This window comes from Larimichthys crocea, chromosome III (genome assembly GCF_000972845.2).
Source record: "Larimichthys crocea isolate SSNF chromosome III, L_crocea_2.0, whole genome shotgun sequence".
NCBI classification, from domain to species: domain Eukaryota; kingdom Metazoa; phylum Chordata; class Actinopteri; family Sciaenidae; genus Larimichthys; species Larimichthys crocea.
In genome coordinates, this window is record NC_040013.1 from 38,323,049 (window position 1) to 38,337,941 (window position 14,893).

At 39.1% G+C, this 14,893-nt stretch overlaps 1 protein-coding gene across 3 annotated transcripts in view; it reads left to right on the top strand.

Moving 5' to 3' along the window:
* The first annotated feature begins 1,576 nt into the window (after positions 1-1,576).
* smarca2 (SWI/SNF related BAF chromatin remodeling complex subunit ATPase 2) overlaps positions 1,577-14,893 on the top strand; it is a 43,032-nt gene continuing 29,715 nt past the window's right edge. Inside the window, exons 1-15 of one of the 3 annotated variants that reach the window (XM_027277225.1) lie at positions 1,577-1,691; positions 3,235-3,498; positions 3,594-3,723; positions 4,087-4,533; positions 5,389-5,490; positions 7,229-7,481; positions 9,168-9,294; positions 10,161-10,334; positions 10,813-10,986; positions 11,482-11,652; positions 12,312-12,362; positions 13,045-13,175; positions 13,502-13,559; positions 13,779-13,864; positions 14,319-14,466. In XM_027277225.1, coding sequence (XP_027133026.1) covers positions 3,265-3,498; positions 3,594-3,723; positions 4,087-4,533; positions 5,389-5,490; positions 7,229-7,481; positions 9,168-9,294; positions 10,161-10,334; positions 10,813-10,986; positions 11,482-11,652; positions 12,312-12,362; positions 13,045-13,175; positions 13,502-13,559; positions 13,779-13,864; positions 14,319-14,466 — 2,286 coding nt within the window. In that variant the 5' untranslated portion in view covers positions 1,577-1,691; positions 3,235-3,264. Of the gene's footprint in view, positions 1,692-1,860; positions 2,131-3,234; positions 3,499-3,593; positions 3,724-4,086; positions 4,534-5,388; positions 5,491-7,228; positions 7,482-9,167; positions 9,295-10,160; positions 10,335-10,812; positions 10,987-11,481; positions 11,653-12,311; positions 12,363-13,044; positions 13,176-13,501; positions 13,560-13,778; positions 13,865-14,318; positions 14,467-14,893 lie in introns of those variants that run through there. The other 2 variants (XM_027277246.1, XM_027277235.1) reach the window with 2 other exon arrangements.

Sequence of the window (14,893 nt, forward strand, 5' to 3'; positions counted from 1 at the left end):
AGGGGAAGTTAGGATCAAAGTTTAAATGTGCGGCTTTGTGTATTGATATGTGAGGTATACAAATCAGGATGAAGTGCTTTGAATGTCTTACAAGGTCATCTAGGTGTCATCTCATCATCTCTTACATGCACATATATCATAGAAAGATAGATGATAGATCCTCCCATGAACTTGCTCTAATTTTTATTTCAATTTATTTGGATAAGATACACTTGATGTAAATGCAGACAAATTATGAACTGTGCTATGTAGAAACAAACTGGACAGAAAAAAAATAGATCATTTGAGTTTAAACAAACAAATACCCCAGTAAAAACAGCTTTACCTTTTCATAATGAAAACCAAACAAAGTTTCTATATCAGAAAGATGCAAATGGAGCTTGACTAAACCTGTACGTTATTTGCATGGCTTGCCTTTGAAAACCCACGTTGCTATCAGCAGACTTACTAAGTTAGTGTATGTAAATGAGAGCTGGCACTAAATCACTTTAGGTCTGGCATGTTTGTTTAGAGCTTAGATGTCTGTGGTTATTCATTACCTGCCAGGTGCTCCTGTGTTCAGGTCAGTTTATCGAAGCAACTGCTGATCACTGCTGCCATCTTGTGTTCTTTTTAAGGAGAACACTCGGACCTTTCAGGAAAGTGTAGCCTCTAAATAAATACTGAAGTAGGTTTGAAATGAGGAAAATACATTGTAATTAGGATTTAGGCTAGATTATTGTCTATCATGTTTAGCTATTGCAGGGCAATAGTTCCATATGTGTCTAATAATAAACAAAGGGCGGATGAATTACTCAATTCTTCTAATTAAGTAGTATTTCAGTCCAAACATAAAATAAATAAATAAATCCAACCCTGAATATCTAGGTTCACTTAAATAAAACTTCAGAAGCATTATTAGCAACATGTACATACATGTATCAACAGTAAAACCACTAATTAAGCAGCATAAACTCAGTTTTACATTACTGGATTATTGTTGCTACTTTATATATACAGTTGAGTGGCATCATGTTTTATACATTTGTTGTTGGTTTTGTATATCAAATTGTAATTTGCAACGTAACTAGTATAGTAACAGCTGCAAAATAACTGTAGTGTAGCAAAATGTACCTATTTAAAATAAAGTACTTCAAAACTATACTATAACTACTATAAAAAAAAACTATACCGTACTTTGTTATCTTACACCAGAGCTATGTGTAATAGTTTTTTTTTTTTTGTGTTTGTTTTTTTGTTAAAAGCAGGAAGAGAATAAAGCGCTAACACTCTTTCCCATTTACACTGGTGCTTATTACAGCATTAACCATAAGTTGTTACAATATAACTTTCATTTCATCATGGCGGAGGTCAAAAACACGACCGCCAAAGCTTTCATAGTAAACTTTTACACGAGTATGAGCTTGTTTGAAGTCAAAGTCACTCCAGCAGAAAGTTACAGTAATGGTTACAGGCACACGTTCACGCCCAAGAAACAACATGAGATGATCGACGTGTGATTGAGCCAATCACTGTAGGCGATAGGCGGGATTTCCGGTGACATTGACAAATCAGTAATGGTAGCTCAAGAAAAAAAGTTTAATATGTCAGCAAAACAACATCGAGGGGGAGTGAACTTATAGACAGCAGTCATATTTTGAAGAAACATTATATTTTCAGCTAATTGTGTGCAGTTACAGTTCAGCCGAAAGGTAAAATGACCGGCGGCGCTTTATTTTTCATACACATTGGCATGTAATTACTCAGCGTACTGCTTTATCCGTGCACACTCTCTGACACGCACACGGCGCGCTGGCTCCAGGTCTGTAACCAGAGCAGCCCGGGCTAGCTTCAAGGCTAACTCGCTAGGCTAGCTAACGTCAGCTAGCTCGTAGCTAAGTTCCCTCATCGATGCGGAGCGCCTGAAACGTCCCAGATGTTTGTTTACGTGACACCGTGCGCATCTGGGTGTCAACCTAAAGTTCACGCTCGTTCTTAAAAACATCGACAAGGTCATATCAAGAGCTTGACTTTGATCTAAACTTTGATTTTGCCCGCATATCCGTGATGGCTACCAGTTTTTTTGGGGGAAGCCATGATCCAATCAGAGTTCTACAAAGTGATAGTTACCAAGCTAACGCTGCTGTAACGGTACGCGGGTTGACAGAAAACAACGATATGACGTGAAAGCTTTCACATTTATACACTCTTTATCGCGCTATGCAGTCTGTGTGTTATTGGTAATCGACGTGCTTAGACGTATGTTAGTAACACTGTAAATACGGCCTGTTTTTGCAAACGTTACCTTTGCTGGAATTGAGTGGGCAGCACTGATAGTAGTCGTAATTACGGTAATGACAGCGTAAACGCGCCTATACGATGTCAGAGATGAATCGTGATGTTGTGCTTAAACAAAACAGAAATAAGGAGATGAGACGAACATCGGGCTTTAGTAGCTATGGAAAAGTGTTAGACAGTTTGTAGTTGGACTGAAGTGCTCAGTCTCATATGGCACTGTGTGTGTGTGCGCTCACATAAAAGTTTGCAGGCCACAAAGCCAGTGCATCTTTGCATGTCTGTAATCTACGTGTTATGCTGGATTTAATATATTTATAATGGGATCTTATGATCTCTGCTGATGTGAGGCACTTGCCATTATTCAAGTGTTCTTTTTATTTTACTGACAGTCGATAGAGATGGAAGCAATTACAGTATATAGCACATATTGTGTATGCATATTGCTACAAGATTTTCTATTGATTTGTTGGTAAAATACTTATGCATAATATAAATAATAATATTTTACAGACCTCACCTCAGTTCGTATACAAACACCACCCAAAGCAGATATTTTTTTAATTTATTTTGCACAGTGCTTAAAATGAAATAAAAAAGATACAGTGAAATGCTGCAGACACTGCAACAGCCAGTTATAATAAAGGATAACTATATAGTATAGTTATAGGTTTATTCTCTATAATCTATATATATATATATACTATATATAATATTCCATAAGCTTTTATTCAATATGAGCAGTTAATTTAATACTGAAGGCATGTTTTTTGAAATAAAAAAAGTATCATTCAGCATCTTTCATACATGAAATGCAGCTCATGAAACAAAAGATCAGCATCTTTCATACATGAAATGCAGCTCATGAAACAAAAGAGCAGACAATTTAAAAATGGTTAAGGTACATACTTTTTTATGGTGGTACTGAACTTGTCCTGTCCCTCCCTCTGTTTCCTGAAGCTGTCGGGTGCCCTCCCAGCAGTTCGGTAGATGTCCACCCCTTCAGACACGTCAGGTGGTATGTCCCATCCTGGCCCTTCTCCAGGGGCAGGTCTATCCCCAGGGCCCATCTTGGGCCCCAGCCCTGGACCCGACCCCTCACCGGGCTCTGTCCACAGTATGATGGGACCCAGTCCTGGACCTGGAACACCCAATGCACCTCACGGCATGCAAAGCCAGGGACAAAGTGATTACTCTCAGGATAGCATGTATCCTATGCACAAGGTAAAGTGTTAATACTGCGTATGCAGATGTCTTCAACAGGTAGTAGTAGTTATTACTATTTAATGAGATACACTGATTTTTTTTTCTATTTCCAGGCCATGGAGGGGATGAATGACAAGACCATGGCAGATGCGATGCATTTTGGTCACATGAAAGGTGTGGGTATGAGGTCTCTTCATAGTGGTATGGGGCCTCCACAGAGTCCAATGGATCAACACAGTCAAGGTGTTTTATTGCTTTGTTTTTAAATCTAAAAGCTTTCAAAGCAGGAACATTTAATGTTGATTGTTTAATTAAAGTTTTTTGTATAAAGGCAACTTTGTTTTGCACAGTGGCATCAGAAACTTGATCAGTACTTAATTGCAGTGGTTACTAAACTTTGGCTTGTGTCCCCTCACAAAAAAAAACACCTTACATGTTGCATGATTGCAACCAAACCAACCAAATGGTAATCTTGAGACTCCATAGATTTATGTCAGGACCCTTTAGTTGAGCTCCTACCCCCACACTTGGAACCACTGCGTTAAGGGTATTGATGTGAATTTTGGGCATATAAAATCATAAAACCTCCTTTCCTGTCTACTGTAGGATACATATCCCCCCATCCATCCCCCATGGGTGTCCATGAGCATGCTTCTAGTCCCATGTCCGGAGGTGGAGGTGGTGGGGGACCCACACCACCCCACATGCCTCCCTCCCAATCAGGCCCTATGATGCCCATGGATCCCCAGGGAGCCATGCCTAACATGTCCAACATGGGCCAGCAAGGACGGGGACCTTCTGCTTTCAGTCCAGTCCAGCTGCAGCAGCTCAGAGCTCAGATCCTGGCCTATAAGATCCTGGGCCGTGGGCAACCCCTACCTGAAAACCTCCAACTGGCTGTTCAGGGCAAGAGGAGCCTACCCACACTGCAACAGCAGCAGCAGCAGCAGCAGCAGCAACAACAACAACAACAACAACAACAACAACAGCAACAGCAGCAACAGCCACAGCAGCAGCAGGCACCTAGTGCAAGCCCTTACAACAGGCCTGCAGGTACAAACTGGTCACTGCGATACTGTGGGTTTTATTATGAGCAAATGTATATCGTGCAGAATTGTCTTGGTACAGTGCAGGCTCTCCTAAACCCACAGTTTACAAACCAATTTTTTGTGATCTGATGCAACATCTCTGAACAAATTTCCCACTTTAATATGAGCTCTGTGTCAACCATGAGATGTGATCCAGGTCACTGCCAAAAAAATGAATGGTTCATATTTCATTGTGGCCAAGATCTGACCTGAGAGCTTTCATGCCTGTAATGTAGCCTGGCACGACCAATGTGTCAGCCTACACTGGAAAGACAGGTGTGATCATGACCAGAGACCTGACAAACTCAAGCTCCTTAAAAAAAAAATCAGGTGTCAGAGATGTTTTTTACGGCAAACATCACAATAATGCTGTCAACATAACAGTCAGTTTCAAAGTCAGTAAGTGTTGTAAACCATTGGTATGATGGAAATTACGTGACTGATGATACGTAATATTTAAAATATCGTGTCATGTTTTCTGGGAGATTAAAAATGGTCTAATGGATAGTAAACAATATCAGTACAGATTGTTGTTTGAAATACTTTAGGGTTAGTCAGTTAATGTTTTCCTCATTGATTAATCTGCAGATTTTTTACAAGTAATTGAATAACCGTTAAATCTATAATATGTTAGAAAAAAGTTAAAAATGCCGTTCACAGTTTTTTAATTTTTAGTATAAGGGAGGAGATCTTGCAGTGAGCTGTGGCCAGGCCGAGAGGAGGGTGCTGACCTTTTGCAGGTCTTGTGTCTTGAGAATTTTCTGTACAATCTACAAATGCAGATTAATCATTAAGCTATGTATTGTTATTGTGTTGAAAGGTATGCCAATGGCACCTATGGGTGGTCCCCAGTCAAGTCCCTGCCCTACCCCAGCCATGCAAGGACACAATCAAAGCACAGGACCCAAGCCTTGGTCTGATGGTAAGTCCGTACCCTGTAAGTGTGAGACAAATTGAGCTGTAGGGTTAAATGTGGGGGCTAAAACCATGATGAGCTGCATTAGCTTTGACTTACAATACACCCTTTCATTTCATCATAATCCAGTCAGTTAGTTGAACTGAAAGGTTTGAGACTGACCAGGCTACACCCATCTGTTTGATGTACAGTCTTACTTCAGATTCTCTTTGAAAGGAGACTAAAGTGAATTCTTCGAAGCTTCACTGTGAAAAGATGCTACAAACCAGGGTTGACTTAAAATACAGTGTAATAGCAATGCCTTTGAGATGACATATTATTTTCTGCTGCACAGACGCAAATCTACCCTGAATATACAATATGCATATGTTACTGGTCATCTGGACAACTGTGTTTCTCTCAAAGCCGAAACAATTGAGAAGGCACGTGATGTTGATGAACAAGACCCAAATCCTAACTTGGATACATACAATACAGTCATAAACTAAATTAAAAAAATAAAAATATTACAGTTAATAATTGTTATCATGAAATAAATTCCCAGACTGAAGTCTAAGAGTGTAAAAAGTCACAGAAGCAGCCAACTATTTCTTGGAGACATTAAAAATGTATTATTTGATTTCCAAGCTTTTGAAGCAAGTTTTAATACATATTTTTATGAACATTAGACCTTGTGCCAGGGAGAGTCCCGGGTGGAAGGATCATAGCTGTCATTAAAATTACAGGATTTATCCATTCATTCATCCATCCTAGTTGTCTCCTACTACACACACCAGCAGCAAAAACAACTTTTCCAGGTCTTTGCATCAGTTACAAGTGCTAGTACGTAGGTATCTATAGGAAATCTTATGCTTTACCAATTATTCTGTAATCTTTTTGTAATAATTTATATGAGTCTCTTGAGTTTACAGCTTTCACATATTGAGATGACATAAAGATGTACCTCTTCTGCATGAAATGATTGTGACAACGTGATTTATTCTTGATAGATAAAGTGTATCTTCTCAAAACTTTATTGATCAATCTCTTTAAAACATATCACGTTGAAAACTAAACCACAATTAACCTGGTATGTATAAATCGGAATAAAAAGAGGAAAACTTGCAACTTTATGGGCAACAGTGTATAGAAAATATACTGTATATATAGAAATGTATGCATTTTCAATCATAACCTTAGATTAAACTCAGCAGTTTCACAATTACACGACATATAGTTAGGTACAGGTACAAGTATTTTGAATTACAACAAAAGTTTAGAGAAACTCAAAAGTAACACAACTCTCAAATTTAAAGCTGTTAAAAATTAGGTAGTGACAAAGCGACAGAGAAACTTTCCTGGAGCCAGGCTTATATGAAGGTGTTGGTACAAAAACAAGACCAACACGTATTGACAGTATATCAGTCTTCACAACGATCAAAGAGCCGGAGGAAGCCTGTTACATAGTTAAAGACTTTTCATATTTTGCACTTTTTTAATTTTTTTTTATGGGGAATCATTCTCCTCTTGTGGACAGTACTACAGTATGCTCTGTACCTGTACCTAGCACATGCTTTAAATTATCCAAGTAGTGCTTCTCTTTTGTGTGTTATATTTGTACATATTATACGTTTGTATAAACTCATATCACACAGTACATCAATATTAGAATGACTGGGTTATTTTGTGATTTGGATCGTCCCTGTATCAACCTGCCTGAGAACTGAGAATTGGCCCAATAACAGAAAAAGTCATTGCTGTCCAGGTCAGGGTGGTGAAAATCAAGCCAATTCTCAGAAGCACCTCACCCCGGCTGTCAGTGGACGTCCATCCCCTGCACCACCTCAGGCCTCTGCCGTGCCACCTGGACCCATGCCGGGCAGCTCAGTGGCCCCTCAGCCTCCCGGGCAGCAGGTGTCCCCTATGCTCCAGATGCAGCAGAAACAGAACCGCATCACTCCAATCCAGAAGCCCCAGGGCTTGGACCCAGTGGGGATCCTGCAGGAGAGAGAGTACAGGTATTAATCTGCCATACCTATTTAACACTAGTTTAATAATTTATTCATTTATTTGTTATTTGCTGTGTGAAGCACTTTGGGCTTCATGTTTGCATGACAGATCCTATATAAATAAATTAAGTTTGAGTTTGACAGATCTTCCAGGAAAAGGATGTGATGTTTATGCATGCTCCAAAATGTCTTTTCCCTCTGCTTGCCTACAGTGTCTCTGGTGAGCATCATTGTGAAGTTTTTTAAAATAAAACTGTCACAACTTCTGGTTCTTAGATATACCACAAACAAACATAAAACGCTCCTTTTTTTTACACCAGTTGTCTCTGTTGAAATAATATAAGAGTGATTTCAGGCTGCTTTTTGCATGGTGGGGTCTAATCTTTTTTCAGTAATGGGACTGCTCAAAGTAGGTATGTGGTTGAAGAACTTTGCAGGAAACTTTTGGGTCACAGTCAAGTCAAGACTTTATTGTTTATATAGCCTATTATCACAAATCACAAGCACACACAGAGAGAGAGTTTGGTGTTTAACCGTGTGTGCTATATCCTGTTTTTTTAGTTGATTAATGCACACTAATTGATGCATACTTAATTTCTAAATAGGCTAATTACTAAAACAAGTCTTTACCAACATTACAGCGGTAAAGTAAATACTCTTAACACTGACTACACAGTGCAATATCGTGAATTACAGAGAGAACATCAAGATATTGAGTGTCATGAACTTTATAGCAATAATTTGTTACTTCGAGGGAGCCCTTACCTCCTCAAATGCATTGGTGGGTTAAGTACTTGACTTGAGCTGTGAAGGTGTGACGGAAGTATAACAGGAACATTTTATTGGTATGACTTTTACAAATACATATCCGAAACATCACATCATGTGAACACAATTACAACAGAGACAAGAAAGAGATATGAGTAAGACTCACAGGCCTCAATCTTGCTTTGGCTCTGAGGCTTGTTTTTCTTTATACGACTCCAAGGCTCTTGTTTTGATGATTTCGTCTTAGTGCTCTCAGATCACCCTTGACAGGCTGCATTGATCAAGAAATGCTCAGAGACCAGAGATAGCTGACCTCTCTTCACCTTGTCTGTCCAATTAGGGCATCTGAACAACAGTACCTCTGTGAAACTGTCGGGAAAAGTCCTACGTTGTAATAATTTATTGATAAATGTCTGAGGCATCGTGACAGTTATTTAATCAAATCAGTAATTCCAACAGTAACTTCACTTGTTGAAAACTTGAAAAACTAAATTGTTGTTCATAGGAACAGTTGATAACCATTACTAAAAAGAATGAACTGGTTGTGCATCATACTAATATTTCCCCTATAGGAGGGTATATTATTTTTCTTAAATACAATGAATTATTCAGAATGTCATGCAACATATTCTGAATTATTTAGGCCCATAATGAAAAATAATTAAGTAGACAGATATATAACATAGAGAATAAATTAAAATTAATAATTTCACTGATACTTGAAGGACATTTTTCTTGACTAAACCTGGCTTACTTCTGGTAATTATAACTTTGTATCTGGAAAGTTAAGTTTAATTTATTCTAGGGTAATTAACCTCTATGCCCTGTCATGCATTTATTATGAGATTTTTCCAGGGTAGCTGTTTCTTGTTTTCATAAAGAGTAGTTTGGTAAAGTTTGACCTACCATCTTCTTTACGTTCCTCAGATTGCAGGCTCGGATTGCACATCGAATCCAGGAACTGGAAAGTTTGCCAGGCTCTCTGCCCCCGGACCTGAGGACTAAAGCCACAGTAGAGCTCAAGGCACTGCGTCTACTCAACTTCCAGCGGCAGGTACGCAGCAGTTGCCATGTTTCATGTATACTGTGACTGCACAGAATGAACATTTACCCAGAATGACTCACAGCTGAGGGAGTTCAATCACTGACACATTGCTGATTTCCTTGCTGACTCGTGCTGATCGAATTCCACCCAGTAGGCGTTTTGTTTTTTTTGTCCTTCGTTAACTCTTTAGGAATATTTTAAGTTCCTCTGGAGTCAAACGTTTTGAAAGAGTGATGAAATGAGTTACTATTACTGTATAATACACAAATTACACAAATGTAGTCGTAGTCATCTAGTCATCAACTAATGCTTATTTTCATGATGGATTATTCTGCTGAGCATTCTCTAAGAGTAATTAATTATTTGTTTGGTCCATGAAATGCAAGTAACATCCTCAAATATCGTCCACAACGCTAACATATTCAGTTATAGAGGACCAGTAAAGAAACCAGAAGATGTTCACATTGGCGAACCTGAAATTAGAGACTTTGGCAACTTCTTAAAAATGACCCAAAAATGAAAAATGAATTATCACAACGGTTGGCAATTGATTTAGATGTTGACAACTAATTGAAATAATCATCCAATTATTGTAGCTCAGTCAGTTTGCTTGATTAAACAGTAGAGGTGTGAAAGTGGTTGCTGTTAGTCTCTCCAGTTTCAATTAAATATGATAAAAACAATACTAATAATAGTCATTTATTTTTCAGTTGGAACATGTTTTATTTTGGGCCTTAAAGCACCTCTCAGTGCCATTAAAAACCTGATGATAATTGGTTTCAGACCATAAAATAATGATGCCTCATAAGCTGCAGTTTCATGCGTTATCTTCACTTCTGCTTGTTGTTGTTCAAAATGTACTGTCTTCTCCCCAGCTGAGGCAGGATGTGGTTGCATGTATGAGGCGAGACACAACCCTGGAGACGGCCCTCAACTCGAAGGCTTACAGACGCAGCAAGCGACAAACGCTAAGGGAGGCACGCATGACTGAGAAGCTGGAGAAACAGCAGAAGCTCGAGCAGGAGAAGAAGCGTAGGCAAAAACATCAGGTGATCCACACTTTACTGTTCATGAAAGAAATTCAGAGAAAAGCAAAAATGAAAAAACAGTACAGCAGCAACACTGTTTTCCAACATGTGTTGTTCTAGTTATTGCACAAATATGTCATGAATGCCATGGAAAGAAGTGCTGTCATGGTAACTGAGATTTGTGTAAATCATTATTACTTTGAGCTCAGTAAACTTCAGTGCTTTCACCATCCAAAAGTTTCTGCAAGTAGCAACGGAAAAAAACATTAAAATGAAGAAGAGAAAACATTCAGACACACATTAGGCTGTTTCTAGACAGTGGACAGCCACAGAAGACTTTTATTTTAACGATGTCTGAAAGATGAAGGTTTACAAAGCATCAAACACTCCCTACATGTTCAAATGAATCCATCTAAAGTAGATGACAAAACTGACAATGGAAGTGGACTCGGAGCTTAATGATTTCATGACTTGTTTTTTTGTTTTGTTTTTTGTTCAGGAATATCTTAACAGTATCCTTCAGCATGCTAAGGACTTCAAAGAGTATCATCGCTCAGTGTCTGGTAAAACCCAGAAACTCACCAGAGCTGTTGCCAACTGGCACACCAACACGGAGCGGGAACAGAAGAAGGAGACCGAGAGAATCGAGAAGGAGAGGATGAGGAGACTTATTGTAAAGAAATATGAAATATGCATTACACCTTACAGAAATAATCATGGCAGCCTCTGCCTCATTGAAATTCATTTACAGCTGCAGGAGGTCAGAATAAGCAGCACATTTTGTCACCAACTTAACTGATCATTTAGAGATATACTGACAAACAGCACAACACAACAAACAAACACTGAATATATATACACACACATATAACAGTTATGTCACATACTGCTTAGTTAATTTTGTACTCATTTAAAAGTAAACCAAAATCTGTGACACTGAACAATCTACTGCATGCATTTGCATGACAGTTGTATTTGTAGTCTAAAATATGTATATATTGCTATAATTATTAAATGTGTACGGCCAATTTTATGACAATAACTTGAATTAAGACACATGTTAATGTGAATTTAATCTGATAAAGGCCTAGGATCCGAAACAAACACTGATTTGGTCTATTGGATTGATGCATTAGCACACCAACTCCTGTCACTGTCCCCCACTTAGGAAGAAGATGAAGAAGGCTACCGAAAACTAATTGACCAAAAGAAAGACAAGCGTCTGGCGTATTTGCTGCAGCAGACAGATGAATATGTGGCCAACCTCACGACCCTGGTGTATGAACACAAAGCTGCCCAAGCTGCCAAGGAGAAGAAGAAGAGAAAGAAGAAAAAGAAGGTGAGAAGAGAAATCGATTATTTACAAGATGTTGCTTTGTGCTCTTGGATGTCTGAACACTGGAAGCTTCTTAGCCGTCCGTGTGACATTCAATTTCAAACCTATTCTTTCCTGCAGAAGATTTCAAATTTTCGAAATTCGTTACAAATGTATACTGTAGTAGTTACTTCAGATTTATGGTCAGAATCTAGGCAAACACATTGTAATGTTGTTGTGGTGTATATTCTGAGAAATTCAACCCAACCCTCCCTTAGAGCACCGATTAACTGTGACATGAATAGTGTGACATGGTGGGCTGAGAGTACATACACAGAACTAATCTGTGTTGTCTTTGACTGGAGCGAACACCTGCAGACTCTCAGCTGCTCACAATCCCTGACACTGATGTTAGCCATTTGAAAAGACTTTTTCTATAATCAAATACTATAGAAAATATATTTCGGTACACTTAAATGATCCTTGATAATCCTTCCTTTGATACCTCTAAAGAGCGAGTGACCTTGCCCCTTAATACAGAGGAAACTATGGCATTGAAAGCAACCATTACTGAGAGATTACGTGATGCTGCTATTACCTATACTACCAATAAACCCTGCTGTTTTTTAGAATAACATTTGTAATGTGTGTCAGCTGAACTGGTTTATGTGTTTGATATCTAGAAGGTGGATGGAGATGGCGAAGGCACCAGCGCCATTGGTCCTGATGGAGAGGTGAGCTGCAGTGATTTATTCAGTGAAAAAAGCTCCAGAAATGCACAGCACCAAACAGCCACAGTCAGATACATTGTGGATCATTCAGCAGCTGAAGAATCAGATATTTCCCACAGGAGCTACAGAGAATAAATATTGGATCAGGTGGCCATAAACACGACTGATGAATGATAATGTTGCCCCATAACTTCTGGATGTGTAATTATGAACGGTTTTGGCATATCAACATAAAAGGTGGTTAGGGTTAGGTTCACTGATACATTATAGCTATAATTACCCTGTCTGAGGCAGACTGCACCGAAGGTGAGAGCGCAACAAAAGTTAGTTTATCTTGTAAATGATGAAACGAAACACAAATCTGTAGTGTTGTTTCTCCCTCACAGCTCCCCTCTGCTTTTAGTTGTACTCTCTGTGTCAGGAATATACACCAAGGCCTTGATGAGCAGCAGTTGTTTATCTTTAAATGGGGCTGTTTAAGTCTCAGATATTAGATTTTAATGTGCGCTCATGGTGCATTATTTCCACCTGTAATTATGTACATTTCAGTGAGACCACGTAGTAATCGTAAAATAATGATTTTATCTGCAGTCCAGCAGTTTAGTAATGGCTGCTTGTTAAGGTAGTATTTATAATTGTGATGAGGTGATCAAATTTCATACCTTGTGGATTGTTTGTTGTGCAGCCCATGGATGAGAGCAGCCAAATGAGTGAGCTGCCAGTCAAAGTGATTCAGACAGAGACTGGGAAGGTTTTGCAAGGAACAGACGCTCCCAAATCCAGCCAGCTGGAGGCCTGGCTCGAGATGAACCCTGGGTGAGTAGGAACCGAAATGGTATCGACTGCTGACATCCCCCTGAAATTAAATAGATTTTTGTAGTATTTATAATTGAGTTTCTGTTCAGCCATGGTGGTTATCACTGCTTATGCTATCTTTTAGTCGTTTTAAACGGAAACAAAGCACTTGTGAGGCTTTGTGCTTTTAAAGGATGATTAGTTTATCCAGGTTGAATAAGGATTCATTCAGATGCCATCCCAAATAAAGGATCCACCCCACACCCCTGCCTATATATTATTTTGATATGTGACAGATGCGCCGACTGAACTTGTTATTTTCCTTGGTTTCATGGCGGGTCATCCAGGTATGAAGTTGCCCCGCGATCAGACAGTGAGGAGAGCGGATCCGAGTTTGAAGAGGAGGTCAGTAACTCTCTCATTAATGAGCTCCCACAGAGCAACTCTGCATATGCTGTACGTACACACACTGAATCCACACATCAGAATCCACCAGGGGGCTGTAGCTGTATGCACTTCAGTAATACTATTTCTGATGATTTTTATTCCCAATACAGCTACTTCTGTTATCTGTCTGTTGTCGTTATATGTATCTGTCATGTGTTATCAATTTTGCCCTATAAGGAGGAAGAGGAGGTGGCAAAGCCAGAAACGGAGGAGAAGATCAATGCCAGCGGAGAATCTGTAAAGGCTGCCAAGCACATCATCGAGTATTGTATTCCTTCTCACTATCACTCAGATTCACTTGGCAGGACACTTTTTTCATCCAGTTAGAAAGATAAAAGATGTACTTCCTTTTAGCAAATGGTTTAAATGGATATTAAACATGAAAAGTTGTAAACATCTTCAAAGGATTTCAAAGAAACTCCCTCTGATTATCCAAGCAGGAGCCTCACGTCAGGGTAAATCATTCACGGTTCAACACACTGAGATTAAAGAAAAAGTAACAGAGAATGAACAGAAAAATATATAAAGCTGTGTTTTGACCTTTTACTGGATCTAGATGTTTCCAGAGAAGCTGTTAACAAGAATCTCTGGCTGAGCTTTGAGCTCCCGGCACCAGACACTGCCAGGCCTCAAAACTGATCATTAAAATCAATTCTAAAGAGCACAGTTCAGTTTGGGATAGAGGAGTCTCAAATACTCTCTCGTCTACTTCTACAGGTCGGCCAAGCAGGATGTCGACGATGAGTACAGTGTTCCTACTGGACAAACCAGCTCCCAGTCTTATTACGGTGTGGCCCATGCTGTCATTGAGAGGGTGGAGAAGCAGTCGTCGCTGCTGATCAACGGCACACTCAAACATTACCAGGTACACAGATACACACACACACATATGCGTGCATTGCTTCTTATTTCATAAACTTTTCAAACAGCATTTTGCTGGGTTTTTTTTGCTCACTTTTTTTTTATTCATTTAGATTTAGATTTTTTATTTTCTATCCAAAATGTTTATCACATTAGTTAGTTTAGTTTTGTCTGAAATCTGAGATGATGACTTATTAACTGATAAGATGACGTATTTGAAAGGATACTCATCATTTCTTCAAATGCCTATCTCTACCTGGCCTTTTTCAGCACAGTCAGTATGCAGTGCCGAGGTCAGGCCCTCTGTCATGTGTATCTTGCTACATACTTCTGTTATTGCCCTCCTGGAATTGTAGTTCCACTTTTTTCCTGTAGTTTCTTTTTGTCTCCTTTACTGCTATTCTTCCATTGTATCTTCTTTTATATTTGTC